This window comes from Triticum aestivum, chromosome 4B, assembly GCF_018294505.1.
Source record: "Triticum aestivum cultivar Chinese Spring chromosome 4B, IWGSC CS RefSeq v2.1, whole genome shotgun sequence".
Taxonomy (NCBI): Eukaryota; Viridiplantae; Streptophyta; class Magnoliopsida; order Poales; family Poaceae; genus Triticum; species Triticum aestivum.
Window position 1 is genome coordinate 632236845 of NC_057804.1, and position 21353 is coordinate 632258197.

Genomic DNA, 21353 nt, shown 5'->3' on the forward strand with positions numbered 1-21353 from the left:
AAAGTGTTTTCAAATTTGAAAACTAATGGCACTAACAGAAAGTTTATAATTTTTCTAAAACTAAAAGCAAAAAGATTAAAAAAATAAAGCAAAAAACAAAAGAAAATAAATAATGCAGAAAACAAAACAAAAAACAATTAAAAATAGCAACAATAACTATTTTGTTGTAAGTAGAAACAAAATAAAATAAATAAAGCAAGAAAGAAAACAAAAAAACAAAAAAGTGTTTTCAAATTTGAAAACTAATGGCACTAACAGAAAGTTTATAATTTTTCTAAAACTAAAAGCAAAAAGAATTAAAAAATAAAGCAAAAAACAAAAGAAAATAAATAATGCAGAAAACAAAACAAAAAAATGGAAAATAATTAAAAATAGCAACAATAAGTATTTTGTTGTAAGTAGAAACAAAATAAAATAAATAAAGCAAGAAAGAAAACAAAAAAATGCCTCCTACTCGGCCCCCACGGCCTGAATACGACTAGAAACCCTACCATGGGCCAGGATACAGGCCCGCAGTAGGCCCAGAAGGCCCATCAGGCAAAGCAGTAGGAATTAGGCCCGCAAGCCTATGGTGGAGAGGAGCTCGAGAGGGGTGCTACAGTGGGGCTTATAAACCACTGCGCGCCCCTCTCAACTAGCGAGGTGGGACTAAACTTTGGCCCCGACGCGGGCAACACAGGGTCCTTTGGTCCCGGTTGGTGGCACCAACCGGGACTAAAGAGGGGGCATTAGTCCCGGTTGGTGCCACCAACCAGGACCAAAGGTCGCCGCTTCCCGCTCTTTGGGCTGCTGAAAAGAGGCCTTTGGTCCCGGCTGGTGGTACCAACCGGGACTAAAGGGGGCATTAGTCCCGGTTGGACTTACGAACCGGGACCAATGCTCTTGCTATATATACAGCACTTAGGAAAATTTGACGAACACATCACCAGTTGCCCCCGGCCCGCCCGACGACGCCGAGCTCATCGACGCCGCCAGGCTGCCCAGATCGACGTCGTCCGCTGCCCCGATGCCGCCCGCCGCCCCGACGCCGTCCGCGCGCCCCCGTTGTCGGCCCTGCCCCGTCGCCGCCAGGCGCTGCCCCGACACGCCGCCCGCCGGCCGCCCCCGCCGACGCCATCATCGTCGCCCGCGCCCGTCGTCGCCGTCATCGTCGCCGTCGTCGCCGGCCACGCCCCTGCCCCGGCCCACCGTGGTCGTCGCCGACGCCCTCGCCGCCGCCCCCGTTGTGAGCCGCCGCGCCGTCGAGGCTCTGTGTTCAGTGCTTTTTTTCATACATACATGTGTATTTTTTTGTTCATTGCATTTTTTCATATATATAATTAATGTATATATGTATGTGGTAGCTATATGATGAATGGATGTGGCTATGTATGTATGAATTTAATGTTCATAGCATTTTTTTTGCTTATATATGTTTTTTCATATATGTATTAATTTTTTATTTAGGTTGTTAGTAGATATCGATTTTAGGTTAGTGCATTTTAATTAGGTTAGTGTAGATGAAAAAGTAAAATAAGGAAAAGGAAGAAAAGAAGGAAGAAGAAGAAGAAAAAGAATGAGAGGAAAAAGGAAAATAAGAAGAGAAGAAAGGAGAAGAAGAGGAGAGGAAAAGAAGATGAGAAATAAATAAGAAGAAGAAAAAAGAAGAAAAAGAAGAGGAGAAGAAGAAAGGAATAGAGGAGAAGAAGAAGAAATAGAAAAAAAATTCTATTTTTTCTGCTTGTCCTCTATTCCTTTCTTCTTCTTCTTCCTTCTTCCTTCTTCCTCTTTTCTTCCTTTTCCTTAATTATTTTCCTTTCTCGACGGAAAAGAAGAAAAAGAAGAGGAGAAGAAGAAAGAAAGGAATAGAGGAGAAATAAATAAGAAGAACAAAAAAGAAGAAAAGGAAGAGGAGAAGAAGAAAGGAATAGAGGAGAAGAAGAAAAAATAGAAAAATTCTATTTTTTCTTCCTTTCTTCTTCTCCTCTATTCCTTTCTTCGTCTCCTCTTTTTTTTCTTCTTTTTTTTCTTCGATCTTCTCCTCTATTCCTTTCTTCTTCTCCTTTTTTTATTTCTTCTTCGTTTTCTTATGTTTTATCGGGTCTGTCACCGTCAGGCTGCTCGCCTTCGCCCTCGCCGCCCCCTCGAGATAACTTCGACATGAGGGGCGGTCGATATATATACCCCCTCTCGACCGTGATAACCTATACAACGGCAGCACCCACCTCGGCCCTCTCGCTTGACCAAAACTCTCGAGGCCGCCCAAATTTACCAAGTTAAAAGAGCATTGTCGTCGAGGCCACCCCAAACCCTTGAAGCGTTGTGTCGAGGCGATCCCAAACCCTAGAGAAGCAGCGTCGAGGCCACTAACATGATTCCTTATTGTGATTAGCTAGCTAGTTCTATGTTTGCCACTAATATATATCCATCTGTACCATGTTTGAATAATAATTGACATGTTGTAAATATTTGCAGAAACTATGGAGCACTACCGAGACAAAGCAACAGAAGCGATGTTGGGGGAGATGATCGCAGAAGGAACTGATGTCATTGCGTCATTTTTCAATGACGTCGTTGGTCAGGAAGGACTGGGTGAATAAGAGGGCTATGTTCATGATGGCTCCGGCCCATTAATGCCGGTACAAGAAGAGGGCAATGTTCATGATGGCTTATATATATATATATATATTAGTTAAGCCCGTGCTGACTAGTTAATTGATGCATTCATTGTTTTGGTATATGTACACATATTAATTACTCTCGTCTTTCTTCCTTTTAATTTCTAGCCCTACGGATCGAGCACAACTTCGGTAAGGAGACGAGGCCCGAAGAAAAAGTTGAGCTCGGATGAAAGGTTTGAGATCATAGAAATCGCGCCCGACGGCGAACTGATTGAACCCATCCGGACAAAGAACGCATTTTCTGCTCAGTGCGGGGTTCTTGTTAGGGACAAGATCCCGATCAGCATCCAGCAATGGTATAAGCCTAAGGACGACCCTGAGGTGTCTTATGTCAATGATATGCAGAAAGAAGATCTTTGGACTCAGCTGAAGGCAAATTTCACCCTACCGCCAGAGGAGGATCCGGAGAAGCCAGTTAAAGAGAAATTAGTCAAGTCTTGTGCTCTTAAGAAGATGGCAACCCTATTCAGGAGGTGGAGGAAAGAGTTGAACCATTTTGTCGAGAAAAAAAGACACCAGAATTCATCGGCAAATATGAGAAGATCAAAGATCATTGGCCCGCATTTGTGGCCCACAAGACATCGGAAAAGAGTAAGAAGATGTCGGCGACGAACAAGCAAAATGCTGCTAAGAAGAAGCTTCACCATCGCACGGGGTCAGGTGGCTACCTCAAAGCCCGGCCTAAGTGGTCCAAGGAGGAGAATGATATGCTTGAAAAAGGGATCGAACCAGAGATAATGAGATGGCCAAACCGTTGCCGGACTTGGTTCTTCGGGGCTGGCGGAACCTTGGACCCTGTATCAGGGATGTGCCGTTGGACAGACGAGCAACTGGAAATACCAGTCAAGAACCTTCAACACTATATCAATGCAGCGCAGAAAGGGATGTTCGTACCAGACAGGGAGAAGAACGAGCTCACAATGGCCCTCGGGAATCCTGAGCACCCTGGACGGACACGAGGCACGCCAGGCTCCATTCTGTGGAAGGTTGGTTTTCCGGACGCAGGGGGTTACAAAACCCACGAGAGGAGGAAGAAACTGGAGCAGGGCCAACTGCAGGCGCTGCACGAAAGGGTAATGGGGCTAGAGGAACAAGAAGCAGCAGATCGCAGCAAATGACCTGCCGAAGCTTCCCCCGAAGCTACCCCGCCATCTCAGCGGAGAAGCAGTGTGGCTTCCACCGAGCTTCTTCAGCCGGAGCATGTCTTGACGGCTCCTGCCAGCTATCCCGTGGATGCTATCACGGAGTCTCAACATTGCCACATTATGGCGCGATGGATGAATTTGAAGGTCAAGGCGGCTGTTGGCTCTATTTATCCTACTGGATCCGGAGCAACTTATCACTGCCGGACGATTCTAGAAGGATATGCTAAGGTGATGGTGGATGAAATAACGGAGGGATTTGAGGACCTCGTGCTTGACCACCCTACCGGTGAAGGGGAGACTAGGTTGGGTTCTCCTCTGAAAACTCCATGCCTATGGCGGAAGGAGCTCATCAACCTTCCGAACTGGACGCCTCCGCCTCCTCCTTCTCCTCCGGCGAGTCAGGGCACTCCGCCTCCTCCACCGCCTCCTCCTCCGGCGAGTGACGACCAGGGCACATGTGGTGGCACTCCGCCTCCTTCTCCGGCGTGTGGTAGCACTCCGCCTCCTTCTCTGCCTGCGCCGGCGCTCCCGAGCAGCCAGCAGCCTCCTCCTTCTCCGCCTCGCCAGCAAGGGCGGAAGAGACCTGCCGCCGCCCCAGCTGCTCCGGCGCGTCCTACTCCTTCTCCTATGCCTCGTAAGCAAGCACGAAAGAAGACAGACGCCGCAGCCGCTCCATCTGCTCCGGCGTCTAGCAGCACAACCAGAGGCGGGAGGCAATACAGATACGGTCCACCTCTCCAGCCTCTAGAGAAGTTACCGTACGAGAGGACCGAGGAGGAAAATGATACGATTGTGTGGACCCACGTGAAGGAGTTCTTTGAAGGGGTGAAAGCAAAGAGACATCCACCTCCGGAGGAGAAGGTAGATCCGGTGAAAGCAAAGCGCACTATCGATGCCCTGAGGAAACCACCAAAGTCTCCGCCGAGAACCAACTATGAGCGCATTACTGAACAGACATATCTCCAAGCCCAGCGGTCGGGAACTACTGTCAGTGCTAAAAGGTTAAAAGAACGAGCAAAGGGGGGAAAATTGCCCAGCTCGGGGAACAAGCACAGCAATCGTGCCCCCCGCTCAATGTGTCTAATGCTCTGGGGACGATGGCCGGTTATGGAAATCTTGCAGATTACCTGCCTGACGATCAACTTCCTGATTTCTTGGAGGTGGACGAACACAGATACGAGTACGGGAAGCCTCTCGTCAAAGATGAAAAATCTCTGACAACAATGATGCGAAGATTCCATAATTGGTACATGGAAACCTGCAGAGAGTCTGGGGGTACGAATGCTTTGTATCTGAATATTAAAGAGGAGCACGACCTTGTTACAAATGATCTGTTGACTGTTCCATTTGATGAGTTCTTCGCGTTCTTCAATCAAAAGGCCCTCGATAAACTAATGGTCTTTTGCTACTGTCTGTAAGTACTATTTCTGTCATTAAGTCTCTATATATAGGTCGGCTCTTTCATTTCATGTATTTATAATTAATTATCCTCAATATATTATGCAGATTGAAGATCGTCGAGTGCAAAAAACAAGAAATTTATGATATTGGGTTCATTAACACAAATGTCATAGATGAATTTCTGGTTAAAAAAGACGTCAAAGAGGCCGAGGACAACTTGCTACGATCGTTGATCAAAAGTCAAAACAAAGATACCATACTCTTTCCTTACAACGGCGAGTGAGTGTTACTGTCATGTGCATATTCGGTTTCCCTTATTACTCGAGCGAGGTTATAGTAATGTAATTGATGAGTTATGCATGCGTGCGTAGGTACCACTATGTTCTTCTGGAGATTAAGCTTGAGCGGGGACTAGTAACCGTCTTAGACTCGAGACGGAAAGATCCCTAAACCTATGCGGACATGACTGAATTGCTCAATAAGTAAGTTCAATCGATCATTATCGCACCATATCGGCAACTTTTTGTTCATTTCCTGATGTCTCAAGTAATAATAATTATTTTCTTTGTCTTGCAGGGTTTGGAAACAGTTCACCGCAGAAGCTCCGGGACTGCCGAAGGAGCTGCGATATACATACCCGAAAGTAAGTACTACTGGCTAGCTAGTTGCGCGCATCTTCCGTTGATTCTATAGCTATACTTTCATCAATGCCATTTATAATGCTTCATTATCAGTTTGATTGACCTCTATTTCTCGTAAAGTGCTTGTGGCAGGAAGAATGGAATGATTTCTGTGGATACTACGTGTGCGAGTTCATCCACAACGCGACTTTGAAAAACAAGCGGGGCTACTCTCAAAGACAATATGAAGTGCGTAAGCTATAATATTCACAATTTCATTTTATTACACCATCATTTCTGTTGAGTTTCATTCATATATATGTATTAATTAACCCCCTTCTTCAAACTAGACGTGGCAGATGCGGAATGAACTCCTAGAACCAGATCGCATGACAGCAATTCAAGAGGAATTGGCGGGATTCTTTCTTGACCACGTCATCAATAAAGCCGGAGAATACCATGTGGAAATTGATTTCAATTGCTAGGGGATTGTAATTAAGAGATCTTATACATATTGTACATGTATGTAGCCAGTAGCGTTGGATACATGATATACGAAAACTTGTTGTTCGACCAATCTCTTAGAGAAGGAGAGGTCGATCGATCACTTCTCTCGGTATGCATGACGAACTTCTGTACTCAATGATTCTCTCGATCACTTATGTATATATAGTACGTAGCGTCGACCAAGCACGGACATAAGAGAGGACACTTCTCTCTATTAATTAGCTAGCTAACACAATATATGAAACACCTAAATTAACCCCCCAAAACCCCCAACCCCCCCCCCTCCTCCTTTCAAAAAAAAACAAAAACCCCAGCCACTGGAAAGCTGACGCGTGGATGGCCCCCCTGACTGGGCTCGGCGCACAGAGCCACATGGAGGCACATTGGTCCCGGTTCGTGTTTGAACCGGGACTAATGGATGCAGGTATTAGTAACGATCCATTAGTCTCGGTTCATGAACCGGGACTAAATGCCCTTACGAACCGGGACTATTAGGTGTTTTTCTACTAGTGAGATCCAAAGGATGAGGTTTGACCACGAGGCGGAGAAGCAAGCCAAGATGCTTGCGATGGAAGCGGAGAAGAAAGCCAGATGCTCGAGATCAAGGCCGCCAATGCCAAGAGAAAGGCAAAAGAAGTGGCGCTCGCTAGCATGATGATGGGGATCGAGATCATGAAGGTGGACTTGAACACCGTGTCGCCGAGGAGGATTCCATGGTTCGAGAAGATGCTCAAGTTCAAGGACGAGTGATCTATGGCGGAGAGCGCCATCCTTTTTTTTTGTATGACCGGCAAGCGTGCTGGCATGACCACGGCCAAGATGGCGTGGCGAATTCCCACCTCTTTTTATGTACTGGCATGTGTGACGGCCACTAGCAAGTGAGCAAACATGAACTATGTGGTGTCTTTTTTTTAGGCTGGCATGTATGTCGGTCGCTGGTATGGCGCTGGCATGAATTTTGGGCGATGGCATATGACCGCTGGCATGACCTAAAATTTATACTTGGATATAAAATGGGTCTCGTGTGTTGGGCGCACGGTCGAGCCAAATCAAAAGGAGGGCAGACGCCGAGTGACGGACAACCCAAACAGACAAAAAGCAAATCTGATACTTAGAAGATATGGTGTGGACGATGTAATCACAACAGATTGTTGTAGGACTACTCCGCAACAGAGAGAGGAGGCGACCGGATCGATTCAAAGGGAAATGGTTGCTTGGGTTTTATAGGCAAAAGTCGCAGCCTGAAGAATCTATAGCACTAGCTAGGGAATAATGCCCAACCGCTAAAGAAAAGAAGAACTTTCTTGTTTTAGCTCCTGACTTTGAGCCCTGCCTACGCATATATTAAGCTCGATCGGCAAACAAGCTACCTAGAGACGAGCCCATCCCACCCCCACCCCACCACCCCTCCCCATTTCAAAGTCGACATCGTCTTCTTCTTCTCCCTCCCTCCCTCTCGCTCGTCCATCAGCAAACGAGCCTGCAGGCGCCATGAACGGCAACGCCGGAGGAGGGCACGAGAGCGACCACGACGACATGGACATGCGGAAGCCGCTGCTGGTGAACACGGGGAGCTGGTACAAGATGGGGTCGAACCTCACGGCATCCTCCTCCATGGCCATGATGCGCGAGTCCCACGTCGCCGCCTTGCTCTGCACGCTCATCGTGGCGCTTGGCCCCATCCAGTTCGGCTTCACCGGCGGCTTCTCCTCGCCGACGCAGGACGCCATCACCCGCGACCTCAGCCTCTCCATCTCCGAGGTCACCTCCATAGCCCGCCTTTGTTTACAGTCGTCCTGGTCCGGGAATCTTACTGACTGAGGACGCTGGCTGCTTGCAGTTCTCGGTGTTCGGCTCGCTCTCCAACATCGGCGCCATGGCGGGGGCCATCGCCAGCGGCCAGATGGTGGAGCACGTTGGCCACAAAGCGGTGAGAATTTTCTCCCCCTCCATCGTCTTCTTCTAACTATTCCACTGCCAGATCGACCGGTTTGTTACATGTTGCCTCATCACACTTCAAAATAGTCGATGTAAATCCTTTCCGTTGATAATCGATGCTTCCATCCCTTCATTGTTTGTAGCCCAACATTCATGTCGAATGGTATCTATCGATATATACTCCCATCCCTTGCGGTAGCAAATACGTACCGATGTAATCAATCTAGTAGTAATATTTTGTTGAAACGGACAACCTATCAATCATACCATTTCTTATTTAAAAGCAAAAAAAAAAAACAAATGGAGACAAGATTTCTGAATCTAAACTTAATTATGTTATCCCAGCGGTCGGGACTTTCCTCATCTGGGCACCACCGTGGACTAGACCATGGTTACACTAGCTGCTGCCTGCAGCACTAGAAACCAAAGGTGTGGGGACGTGGCATGCATGCATGCGCCCTCATACACACGTACTGCTGTGCTACAATACACGTGTTACTACTACTACTACTAGCTAGCCTACAATTGGTCCCGCGCAGTGTGCTGCAGCGTCGATGAATCATTGCTGAGCGCCAGGAAAAAAACAATGAATTATCGCGATCACGGAGAGTCCCAGACGGCAAGAACAGGTCGCCGTCGCTTGCCAGGAGGAGGAGAACAGTATGCGTACGGTAGGCCGAGGTCGACATGGCCAAATGGATAGAGACAGTCGTAGGGTAGGAAAATTGTACGAATAGAAAAGTCATAGAAAATGAGATGACATGTATCTCAAATCCTATGAGCAGGAATATTTTTTTTATTGATTCTAAGCTAATGTTTATTTTTCTATGAAATGTGGAGGATACGAAGAATTCCTCCACAGGACTAGTATTCCATTCCTAAAAACTAAAGGGCTCTAAAGAGATTTTTCCTATAAAAATCCTATCGTATGAAATTCCTACAAGATTCCTCTAAATCAAAAGAGGCCTTACCATTTTCAAAATGACCACGCCTTTTTTTGGGGAGAAATACTCGTATTACTCAATGACAATATCCTTACAATCAGCTAACTCCAGAACCTCAACAGGACCGGTCCCAACACGTCATAGTCTTTTCTTTTGCAAGAAAATCTTCAGTCTATTCATCAACTGTCATGGCAGTACAAATAACACTAGAAATAATAAAATTTCATCCACGTCCATTGACCACCTACTGACGACTACAAGAACTGGAGCGCGCCGCCGTCGTCGCCCCTCCTTCAGCGGAGCTGGGCAAAACTTGTTGTAGTAGATAGTCGGAAAGTCGTCGGGCTAAGGCCCTACAGGACCAGTGCACAACAACAATAACCGATGGCGATGAAGACAAATGTAGATCAGAAGAATTCAATCTCCGCACGCTCTTCCAACGATGTTGTACGCATCGCCGGAACAGGACTAGGCGGGAAGGACCTTATTCCAACTACAAGGATCCGCCTCCGTCTCGCCTCCTTGAGTAGGACACAAACCCTAATCAGCCCTAAATAAAGACCTAAAAACGGAGCAGAAGCCCTCCCACAGACGAGGGCCGAGGTCCATCACTCCTCCATGGTCATAAGGCCACCAAATACAAAGCGGACCAGCCTTCTTGCCTATCTAAGTAGGACACAAACCCTAATCAGCCCTAAATAAAGACCTAAAAACAGAGCAGGAGCCCTCCCACAGACGAGGGCCGATGTCCATCGCGCCTCCATGGTCATAAGGCCACCAAATACAAAGCAAATCAGCGGCGGCGCCGGTGGGAAGCGAGACAACCCTGGTCCTAGGAGGAGTTTCTCGTGAGGCGACCCAGTGGAACTTCGGAGGAGGAGGAGGTATCGGGACGCCTCTTCTCTGTTACGAACGCCATAGCCTTATTTTGAGAACAAAAAACATGATATGGAGTGTGGTGGTGGTGGTGCGCGGGGGGGGGGGGGGGGGGGGGGGTATTAAACTTAATCATTTTTCTTCTAAATACATATTAATGTTTTCTAGCAAGGAAATACATATACATGTTATTTAAGTATTCGTTCATTAAATAATGCAATTATTTGCATGCTACACAAAAAGATTATTTAATATGGACTACATCCAAACTGCAATGAGTGAACAGACACATTAAAACATCATCCGATTCACAAAAAGTTGGAAATCTTATATTTGTGAATGGATGGAGTATGTATCTTCTTATATACTCCTTCCGATCCGAAATATAAGATGTTGGAGAATTTTCCAACAACTCCCAAATACAAATAATTCTACAAAAGTATCCCCCTCCCTCCTTAACTTGTCGGAAACAACGGTCCATAGTCTACAGGGCCGTCGTCAGGCAGCTCCCTTGTGGATGCAACAAAGTCAGCACGCGTCCACCATCTAAAGGCTACTCACGCCGGCAGAAGTGGTTGTGACGCCCAGGATTCGCCGTCTCCAGGTACGAATTTCCGCGCTTGAGCCAGCAGTAGCAGATGCGCGTCTTCCAGGTCTGGCCTACCACGCTCGATTCACCTCCTCCAGGTCCCTCGCCCTCCCGCCTCATCTCGCCTTGCGTCCACCTCATCTCCTGTGGTGTGGTCGTTGTGGCACCACCGAGCTCTGGTACCGCGGGATCCATGTCGGTGATGCCAAGGTCGACCCCGGCAGCATCGCCAGCAAGAGGAAAACAAATCCAGCAACGCCTCTGACATATCTTGGTGTCCAGGCGAGCAACGCCGGTGTTTTGTGCAGAAAAAAGCAACCTTGGCCACTCTATCGGCGGCGCTTTGGGGGAGAAGATGAAGAGCAAGAGAGGCGGCGAAAACCAGGAAATCCGAGAGCAAGGCAGCGCGGGAGGGGGGGGCAGCGGTGACGAGGTGGGGGAGCGTGAGGAAGACGGTGGCGACGCGGTGGGGGAGCGCGAGCCAGGTGAGGAAGAGCGAAGTGTGGTGTTCGTGCGTGACACACGTATGAGGGCGAAAATTGGAAACTTCAGGAATTTGACTAGGATTTCGTTAAACGTCTTATATTACGGATATGAGGGAGTATAACACACCCGCAAAAAAAAACACCAAAGATTTTGCCAGAAACCCCATTCTTTTCTTTCTCTAAAAAATAATCAAAGTTAGCAGCGCAAATGTGCGGGTCACCAATCTAGCTCAAGCTGATCAAGGTGCGGTTGAATAAAATGAAAGGAGATTACGAGGGACGCGGCGACATGACATGACACGACGCTCCGGCCTCCCATGGGCGGGTTGAGCAGTGGGGCTCCACAAGCTGCGCCGCGCCGCGAGCCAGCTAGGATCGTCGTCTCAAAGTACGACGGGAGCTGAGCCGCAACACCCGGTTCGCGCGAGTACGCGCTGGCGCGCACGCGAGGTGTTCGTGAAAATGCCCCTCGCGTCAGAAAGAGCGTCACAGACCGTTTAGCGAACCACCAACGCTTCTTGCAAAAAGATTGCAGTAGACCGGTGGTTTTTAGCCGAACAAATGAGTGATCTATTGCTGAATTCTTTATTGCTGTGTCAAACTTCCGTATGTCGGCCGAATCTTAGCGATGTTTCAGTAGCTGGCCAAACTAATGATCTTCTCTTGAGTTCTAACAATGTTGCGAACTAATTTTCCAGGCATTGGTGATTGCTGCTATTCCTAACATCCTCGGTTGGCTCGCCATCTCATCGGCAAAAGTATGTCAACATGCCTTCTTTTCCGGAGCTTAGTTTCACTGTTTGCTGCTTCTGAACTTGGCACTTCTCGGCGTTTGTTTTACAGGATACTGCGTTTCTGTATATGGGGCGACTGCTTGAAGGATTTGGTGTTGGTATCATATCCTACACGGTTCGTTTAACAACACTCTGTGCCTGCTTATTCTTTGCATAGAAGATCTATGCACACATGTCTATCTGGTTAAGTTGTTCAGAAAAAAAAATATCAACAGGATGTCGGTATTGTGGGAACAAAGTTGGCCATCCCATTGTGAAGTTTATTTGTTGTCAAAAGAACCTCGGACTGGTTAAAATACTTGGTCTTGATCTGAGAGTTATGTGATAACAGGTGCCCGTATACATAGCAGAGATTTCTCCTCAGAACAAGAGGGGTGCTCTAGGCTGCGTGAACCCGGTAGGCCTATCCTCCCAAGCAAAGACCTAATAGCTTGCTTATGCTGGACTCATTGTGCAATTGTTCATTCCGCAGTTATCTGTAACAATTGGGATGGTGTTGGCCTATGTGCTCGGCATGCTTGTTCCTTGGAGGATGCTTGCGGTGATAGGTAACATGACTAAGTGCCGACGCGTTACTGAACTTTGTTATTTTCACTGTCAGTTTTCACTTAACCTCTGATATTTAAGTTCACAGGACCAGTAACAGTAAATGCCATGTTGACAACTATGACTAGAATCCTGAGATATCCTTGGCAAATATTTCCGTTCAAACTTTTGAAGGAAAAGTTACTGTGTCAGTAATCTATGTTGATTTAGCCAGTATTTTATGGGCTTAAGCGAATGTGTATGCGTCTAGTTTCAAAATCTCTGATTCTGGGTTGTGATTCTTCTAGGAGCCTTGCCATGCACAATATTGATACCTGGCCTATTCTTCATTCCAGAATCTCCAAGATCGCTGGTTTGTATACGCAAATGTATACAAAATGCTGCATCTTTCTGAAATTTTTATTAACTACTCTTGTGCATCAATCTCTAGGCAAAGATGAACAAGATGGATGATTTCGAAGCCTCTCTACAAGTTTTGAGAGGATCTGAGACCGACATCACCTCAGAGGTGAATGATATAAAGGCAAGCACCTGCCCTTTTTTTCTTCTAGACTAAGTAAGTACAAATGTCTCTATGTGACTTTCAGTGTAGTCACCAATGTTTGCTTTAACATCATGCAGACAGCGGTAGCATCAGCAAACAAAACGACGGCGATCCGTTTCCAAGAGTTAAAACAAAAGAAATTCTGCATGCCCCTCATAGTAACTTCCTTGACTTGCTGGTTTGTTTCATACCAAAATTCACAATTGCATTTTGTTATCGTTATCGTGATTGTGGTACAACCTTGCAGCTAGGAATTGGCCTGCTTGTACTACAACAGCTAAGTGGGATCAACGCTATACTGTTTTATGCAGGCAACATCTTCAAAGCTGCAGGCAAGTTGTACAATTTGGTCACTAAATGTCCTTCAGTGCAATATTATAGTGTTATATTATAGTCAATTTTAGCTTCTATATTTAACATGAAAAGCCCTTCAGGTCTTACAAACAGCAACTTGGCCGCATGTGGACTTGGAGCTATTGCGGTGCGTAACTTGATAGATCTTTTCTTGTCTCTTGGTAGTTCACATTAAGGTGCTGACAACATTTTTCATCAGCTTCTTGCCACTGGAATTACAAGCTGGTTACTAGACAGAGCTGGCCGGCGGATCCTACTTATTGTAACTTCCTCCTCTCTGTGAAACCAGTTTGTTACTGTAGTTTTCTGTAACTATAATTTGGCTCTTGCTTCAACTCCCAGATCTCTTCTGCCGGGATGACTCTAAGCCTTCTTGCGGTTGCCGTCATATTTTTTCTCAAGGTATGTTGAGGTTTCTTTAGTATAGGGTTCCAGTATAAATAAAATACAGAATCCATATACCACACCCTCATAATAGTCTATTACGTGGATCGGGGATATTTTTTTTATTGGTGATAGTATTGCAGGGCCTCTTGTGCTGAATACCTTCTTATATTATCATGATTTACTGTTCCAGGACAACGTTCCACAAGATTCTGACATGTATTACATATTAAGCATGGTCTCCTTGCTTGCTATTGTGGTATGTCCATCCGCCAACTAGATTTTTTGGTCTAAAAATTTACATCGCAAATCCATGAGCTGTGCCCGAAATACTAACCTGACACTTGTTCAGGCTTATGTATTCACCTTCTCCTTCGGTATGGGCGCCATTCCATGGATCATAATGTCTGAGGTAATATAGTGAATCTGCCCACTGCACATAGACCATAGGTAATGTGGACTAGGCATTCACATAACCATACTTTTGGACTTGTTATGTGTTTGTAGATCCTCCCGGTCAGCATCAAGAGCCTCGCGGGAAGCTTCGCGACGCTCGCCAACTGGCTGACCTCTTTTGGGATAACAATGACCGCAAACTTGCTGCTCAGCTGGAGCGCTGGAGGTTCACACTCTTCCCTCTTCCCTCAAGTAGAATTATGAACCCGTGTCATGGACTCGATGGAGATCATTTCTGTTTGTTTACGATCTTGGCAGGTACCTTTGTGTGCTACACGCTCGTGAGCGCGTTCACCCTCGTGTTCATCATCCTCTGGGTGCCGGAGACCAAGGGAAGAACTCTAGAGGAGATACAATGGTCGTTCCGGTGAGCTCAGTCGGTAGTTTTCGACGCATATATGTTGGAATTATTCTTCAAGCTGGGCATCGTCTTCTTTTTACCAGTCCGATGGCTCGATGAAGGCCGATCATAAAAAAAAAAACTTTGTCGTCTGTATATTCCTGTACATCCATTTCTTCAGATGACTATGTAAAGGGGGCATGTGATTAGTATGCTCTGCTCTCTTCTCTGGGTTCCGTGCAGGTGCAGCTGGTGGTCAGCTCCCGCTGTGATACCCACGCAAAATAGAACATTGAGATTATCCTGCTCTGTTCTCAAATTTTTACTGCTAGTTCAAAGTGTTCATGTGAACGTGGTGAATATTTGCACCATTGTGACATACACCTTATCTCGAGAAGCGTTCGCTGGCGAAGAGAGAAGGGTTCGAAATGCACAGTGCAAATCTCAAAGCAAGGAATAGAACACCGATGGATGTTTTTCTAGGAAACCGATGGATGTTTCTCTAGGAACCAAGGGGTATGACTGTGATATTTGGCACACGTGTGCCACATTGCTAAAAGTATCACACGACTCTTCTACCTTCGATCCCACCTCCTCCCGAGCAACCACCCTCCTTGGATCCCATCTTCTCCAGTTTTTTTCGGGCCTGTAGTTTAAAATAGGCAAAAAAAAAAGGCATTGAAAGAGAGTCGAACCCAGACCCTCTTATACGAAACTACTTCCTCCGTTCGGAATTACTTGTCGCACGTATGGATGTATCTAGATGTATTTCAGTTCTAGATACATCCATTTCAGTGACGAGTAATTTGGAACGGAGGGAGTAAGTTGCAACATCCAACTGCGCTAGCCCACTTATCTGACTACATACAACTTACACACTAGTTATATCTTCCTGAAACAAGAATAAACAAAAAAAGGCAATGATTAGTAACTGAAAATCCAAACTGGCAGCCTCATTTGTATGGGTTTTAGAACAATACACCCTAGTTCTATCATTTTTTCTGCACGTCTCACACGGTTCACAAACCCGGGCGTCCTCTTCACTCCTTTCAAGATGTAAAATATCATGATGTTTGCACGTAAGTTATCAGGTACGAAGTTCTAATGTTGCCATGCTTTTCTCACTCAAGTTTTTGGGGTATGTTTCTCAATAGTTTTTTCTCTGTTTGTACTTAAATTATCAGGTATGGGCTTCATATATTACCATGATATTTGCAGATAAGTTATTGGGGGTGTATTTTTCAACACCCCCCTTTCGGTCAATGTTACCATGGTGTTTGTACGTAAATAATTAGATCTGCGATGAGTAAATTATCACGTTATTTAGACAGAGGTTATCACGTGTTCATAAAAAAAATCACTTGGACAAATTTACTATGATGTTTTGTACCAAAGTTATCATGTTTGCGGTGTGTAAATCATCATGCTAGGTACATAGAAGGTACTGCGTGTACGTTTTCAATAATTTTTTCACCCCCAGATCACAAAAGTTACCATGATGTTCATACACAAGTTATCAGATCTGCATGAGTAAATTATCATACTATTTACATAAAGGTTATACGGGAAAATGTTTTTAACAACTTTTCCCCTGAGTCAAAAATTACCGTGGTGTTTGTACGAGTATTATGTGGTGCGTACATTACCGTGTTATTTACACACAATTTATCGGGGTATATTTCAACATCTTTTTCTAAGGAGTATTTAACCAAAAACTAGCACAATTCACGGAACCGTGACGAAAAACTACCACTTTACGATTTTGTGCGAAAAACTACCGCTTTTTTCCTAAACTGTGGTAAAAAACTACCAAGTCTGAAAAGAGCCCAATTTGGCTCTTTTAAACGCGTTTCTGACAGAGTTGGCCCACACATAAGTGGGTTAAAAAAGCAATCGGGTCCCTTTTAAAAAAAAAAGCAATCCAGTCCTTCCGCCACGCCCCTGGCCGTGCCCATGGGCTGCGTGCCTGGCCTTGCCGCCCTGGCCGCGCGCCCGTCGCCGCGCCCCTAGCCGAGCCCCCTGGGGTGCCTGGCCGCGCCCATGGCCGCCCGCCCGTGGCCGCGCGCCGCCCCGCCGCGCCCCTGGCCGCGCCCGTGGCCGCCGCCCCTGGCCGCGCCCGTGGCCGCCGCCCCTGGCCGCGCCCGTGGCCGCGCGCCTGGCCGCGCCCGTGGCCACGCCCGTGGCCAAGCGCCCATGGCCGCCCGCCCGTGGCCGCGCGCCGCCCCGCCGCGCCCGTGGCCGCGCCCGTGGCCGCCGCCCCTGGCCGCGCCCGTGGCCACGCCCATGGCCGCCCGCCCGTGGCCGCGCGCCGCCCCGCCGCGCCCCTGGCCGCGCCCGTGGCCGCCGCCCCTGGCCGCGCCCGTGGCCGCGCGCCTGGCCGCGCCCGTGGCCGAGCGCCCCTGTCCGCGCCCGTGGCCGCGCGCCTGGCCCCGCCGCGCCCCTGGTCGCGCCCCTGGCCGGCGGCCTCACAAGGACTGGATTGCTTTTTGAAAAAGAAAACAGGGACCCGATTGCTTTTTTAGCCTGCTTATGTGTGGGCCAACTCTGTCAGAAACGCGCTTAAAAGAGCCTAATCAGGCTCTTTTCAGACTTGATAGTTTTTTGCCACAGTTTAGGAAAAAAGCGGTAGTTTTTCGCACAAAATCGTAAAGTGGTAGTTTTTCGTCACGGTTCCGTGAATTGTGGTAGTTTTTGTTAAATACTCTTTTCTCAGAGTCAAAAGTTAACACGGTGTTTGTTCGTAAGTTATCATGTCTGCGGTGTGTGAATTACCATTATATTTACATAAAAATTAACAGGAATTATTTTCTCAATAAATTTTCACCTAGTCAAAATTACTGCAGCGTTTATAAGTAAATTATCATGTCTGCGAGGCCTAAATTACCATGATATTTACATAGAAATTACAGCGAGTATTCTCTAAAACTTTTCCTTATCCAAAATTACCACGGTGTTTGGACGTACATTACCGTGTTATTTGCACAGAAGCTGTCGAGGGTAGTTTGCAATGATTATTATCCTAGTTAAAATTACCGAAGTGTTTGGACGTAAGTTATCAGGTCTAGGGGGCATATATTACCATGCTATGTACAAATAAGTTAGCAAGAGTATATTTTCCAACAAATTTTTCCTAGGGCAAAAGTTATCATGGTGTTTGTATGTAAGTTATCGGTTATGAGTTGCTTATACTACCATGTTTTTTTGAATTAGTGGGGGTATGTTTGAACAAAATAAAATTCTGGGATCTAAAACTTACCATGGTTTTTGTAGGCAGTTTAACAGGTCCGCGGTGCTTAAACTACCATGCTATGTACACAAAATTTACCATTGTATGTTTACAACAACTTTTTTTTTCATCGAACAAAAAATTATTGTGGTATTTTAGACGTAAGTTATCAAATCTGTGGTGCGTATATTTTATCGAAGGTTTGTTTTCTATGTTTTTTACTCGTGACTCAAAAGTATTGTGGTGTTTGTGTGTAAGTTATCTAGTCCATGGTGTGTATATTACCAACTATTTATAGAGAAAATTACCGGGGTTATATGTTTCAGCAAATTTTTTTAGTGTCAAAATTACTGCGGTGATGGTACCTAAGTTATCAAAATCAGTATAGGGAACATTTTCAAGGAGCAGTGCGAGTGAGAGAGATACCTGCCCGACAAAATATCATTCTTTTCAAAACTACTTTTATTTCTTACCAAAAGAGAAAGGTTGGGAGCAAATTCCACGAGAATTATAGCAGCAGATAGCAGTACCATGAAGGAGCACGGACGTGGAATTTGCTAACTAGCAGCGCGCTAGCTAGCTAGCCAAAATACTAGCATTCGTTGGAAACAAAATTCAGGCATTTATTGTACTAAAAAAGAAAGGGCATGTGTTGCTCAGAACCAAAATACTACTGTCTCCTCTGTTTTTAGTTGGTACCTGAAGTTCAGCCGGAGCTGCCATGATTGAGTGCAGTCCCGCAGGAGCAGAGCCGGCCAGCACTGTAGCTGCAAGAACACCAATTAGTCTGGGAGACAGAGAGCACATGGATCGATCTAGGAATCAATCGAACCGACGGACGCAAACCAATCGATCGATTAGTCGAAGAGTAGGTACCTCCCGTTCAGAACAAGTTGAAGTGGCGGGATCCTAGTTGGTGGGCGGCGGCGCGCGTCGCCGGGGCTGGCGGACCCAGGAGAGGGAGGGACAGCGGCTCGCTGGGGGCCGGAGGGTCGGCGGGATGCAGGCGGTACTGGTGTGGGCTGGCTGGCGCGGCGGGTGGGTGGTTGTCGTAGCGCCGACTGTAGGTGGTGGACCTCGCGGCAGCGGCGCGCGCGATCAGGTGCAGGTTGAGACTAGCTGGCCAAACGGGCCGGCCCGGCACGGCACGGCACGGCCCATCCTAATCGTGCCTGGCACGGCCCGGCCCGCCTAGGCACGATTATTATACGGGCCGTGCCGTGTCAGCCCGCGTGCTGGAGCCTGCAGCTCAGGCACGGCCCGTATGCTAATCGGGCCGGCCCACCGGCACGCCAGGCCCACTAATCTATCTCCTATTTTACGCATTGGGCGTTTTTTAGCCTATTTTTACCTGTTGGCCCATATTAGGATACATAAAAAAATATTAAAAAGTTAATCGGGCCGTGCCGTGCCGGCCCGCGTGCTCGCCCTTCAGGCACAGGCACGGCCCATGGCGTGCCGCATGCCGGGCCTGGCCCGTTTAGCACGTGCCGTGTCGTGCCAGGCCCGTGCCGTGCCAGCCGTGCTACCGGGCCGGCCCAACTATCCCGGCCCGTTTGGCCAGCTATAGTTGAGACCTCCTCCAGCTCCAGGTCGAGACCTCCCCCAGCTGCAGGTAAGAGCATTTCCAGCCGTTGGCCCCTCAGGGGGCGCCTAAAATCGCCGCCTGGGGGTGACCCGGCGTAAAAAGTGGGTTTGGGGGCGAGTTGGCCCCCAGCCGCCGCCCCCAGGGCCGGCCCCAGCGTGAAAAAAAAAGTAGACAAACTTGGGCTGAAACACGCCACTTTTCGGCAAACTTGGGCTTTTATATTCGCAAATTTGGGCTAAAACACGCCATTACATATAAAAACTAGTCGAAAAAAACTTGCTGAAGGCCGAGAAGTTGTCGTCGTCGCCGCCATCGTCGGCCTTCTCCTCCTTGACTCGGGTGCCCCTGCTGGACCCCTCCCCGGCTGGTGGCGGCGGCGGCGGCGCGTCGTCGTCATTGTCGCTGCCGTCGATGATGACGCCGCCGCCTTCGTCGCGGCCTCGGCGGCGCTGCGCGAAGCGCTCTAGGGCGGCGCGCTGGCGCTCCCTCGCCGTCTTTAGGGAGTCTTGACGTGCGAGACCATATATAGCTGAGGGAGGGGAGGCGTCGACGCGCGTCGGCGCGCCGCCCCGTGACGCGCCGCCCATGAGAGGAATCAATGGAAAAGCTGACCGGCGCAGCCTTGCCATTGATTCCCCACGGGAAATCGAGGCATCGGGAAGACGAGGCGGGCGGTGTCACTGACGCGGCTGCCCCACGACGCGGCTGCCACCGGCGCTTTCGCGCCAAAAACGATTCACCCGGCGGCCGGCGCCCCTGAGCGCCCCCCAGCGCGCCGGGTTCGGGTTGGGTCCGCCGGCGCCAATTTCGGCCCGAGCCGGCGAAAAATGGGCCCCTGGGGGCGCGACTGGGCCGATTTTTTGGCGTCGGCGGCTGAAAAGTCGCCTTGGGGGCCTTGTTGGGGGCGCGGCTTGAGATGCTCTAAGCCGAAGGGATGATGAGGCAATGGTTGGTCGGGAGGCGAGTGGGACGTGGTGGGGAGGCGGCGGTTGCCTGGATGGAGCGCGGGGCAGTTCGGGAAGCGGTGGTTGGCTGGATTTCGTGGTGTTGTTGTTGGGACGGGGGCGTCGCGTGTGGCAGGGGGTTTTCGCCAGAAGAGGAGCTGGGTGAGGCCTGAGGACTTTTTCACTGTTTTGACCCATGTGGCCGAGTTTAGCACGATTTGACCCGCTTTTGAATTTTTTCAGATCTGACCCAAACCGAGATGCCAACATCCGCGGCGTTCTGCTTGCACTGAAAACGCCGCGGTCCGTGGCATTTAGGTCTGGCCCACCTCCCTGGTCCGCCAAGTTGACCGTCCGACGTGGCAATTGTCGACCCCGACCCTAGACGCCGGGAACCTTGGCGTCTACCCCCCCTGAGAGATATGTGGTCACGGGGAAAGTTTGTAGGGCCCACCCCACAAACTCTCCCCAATCCCAATCTTCCATCCTGAGAAAGAAGAACAAAGAAGATGTGACGCCCCCGATTTAATCGTACACTAATCATACACGCAAACGTGTACGATCAAGATCAGGGACTCATGGAAAGATATCACAACACAACTCTAAAAATAAAATAAGTCATACAAGCATCATAATACAAGCCAGGGGCCTCGAGGGCTCGAATACAAGTGCTCGATCATAGACAAGTCAGCAGAAGCAACAATATCTGAGTACAGACATAAGTTAAACAAGTTTGCCTTAAGAAGGCTAGCACAAACTAGGATACAGATCGAAAGAGGCGCAGGCCTCCTGCCTGGGATCCTCCTAAACTACTCTTGGTCGTCGTCAGTGGCCTGCACGTAGTAGTAGGCACCTCCAGTGTAGTAGGAATCATCATCGACGGTGGCGTCTGGCTCCAGGGCTCCAGCATCTGGTTGCGACAACCAGGTAGAAGGGAAAGGGGAAAAGAGGGAGAAAAGCAACCGTGAGTACTCATCCAAAGTACTCGCAAGCAAGGAGCTACACTACATAT

At 48.1% G+C, this 21353-nt stretch overlaps 1 protein-coding gene and 1 long non-coding RNA gene across 2 annotated transcripts; one reads left to right on the forward strand and one right to left on the reverse strand.

Moving 5' to 3' along the window:
- The first annotated feature begins 7701 nt into the window (after nt 1–7701).
- Nucleotides 7702–14934, forward strand: LOC123093713 (sugar transporter ERD6-like 4). The gene is made up of 17 exons (XM_044515729.1): nt 7702–8094; nt 8174–8263; nt 11864–11923; nt 12009–12074; nt 12291–12356; nt 12432–12507; nt 12793–12857; nt 12936–13028; nt 13127–13207; nt 13297–13381; nt 13484–13530; nt 13603–13665; nt 13746–13805; nt 13981–14046; nt 14140–14199; nt 14295–14409; nt 14502–14934. Exons 1-17 carry the CDS (start codon nt 7825–7827, stop codon nt 14612–14614), a joined length of 1476 nt encoding a protein of 491 aa, XP_044371664.1. The 5' UTR covers nt 7702–7824; the 3' UTR covers nt 14615–14934.
- On the reverse strand, nt 14754–18929 carry LOC123093715 (uncharacterized). The gene is made up of 3 exons (XR_006445515.1): nt 18686–18929; nt 18509–18576; nt 14754–15229 (listed from the first exon to the last, which is right to left on the reverse strand). It is a non-coding gene; the product is annotated as an uncharacterized lncRNA (long non-coding RNA).
- Between the last annotated feature and the right edge of the window lie 2424 nt (nt 18930–21353).

Bases quoted from the DNA above. Each gene is read 5' to 3' on its own strand.
- LOC123093713 (XM_044515729.1), top strand. From the start codon at position 7,825: ATGAACGGCAACGCCGGAGGAGGGCACGAGAGCGACCACGACGACATG. The intron at 12,357-12,431 runs GTAGGCCTATCC...TTCATTCCGCAG, and splicing joins CTCTAGGCTGCGTGAACCCG to TTATCTGTAACAATTGGGAT. The intron at 13,029-13,126 runs GCAAGCACCTGC...AACATCATGCAG, and splicing joins CAGAGGTGAATGATATAAAG to ACAGCGGTAGCATCAGCAAA.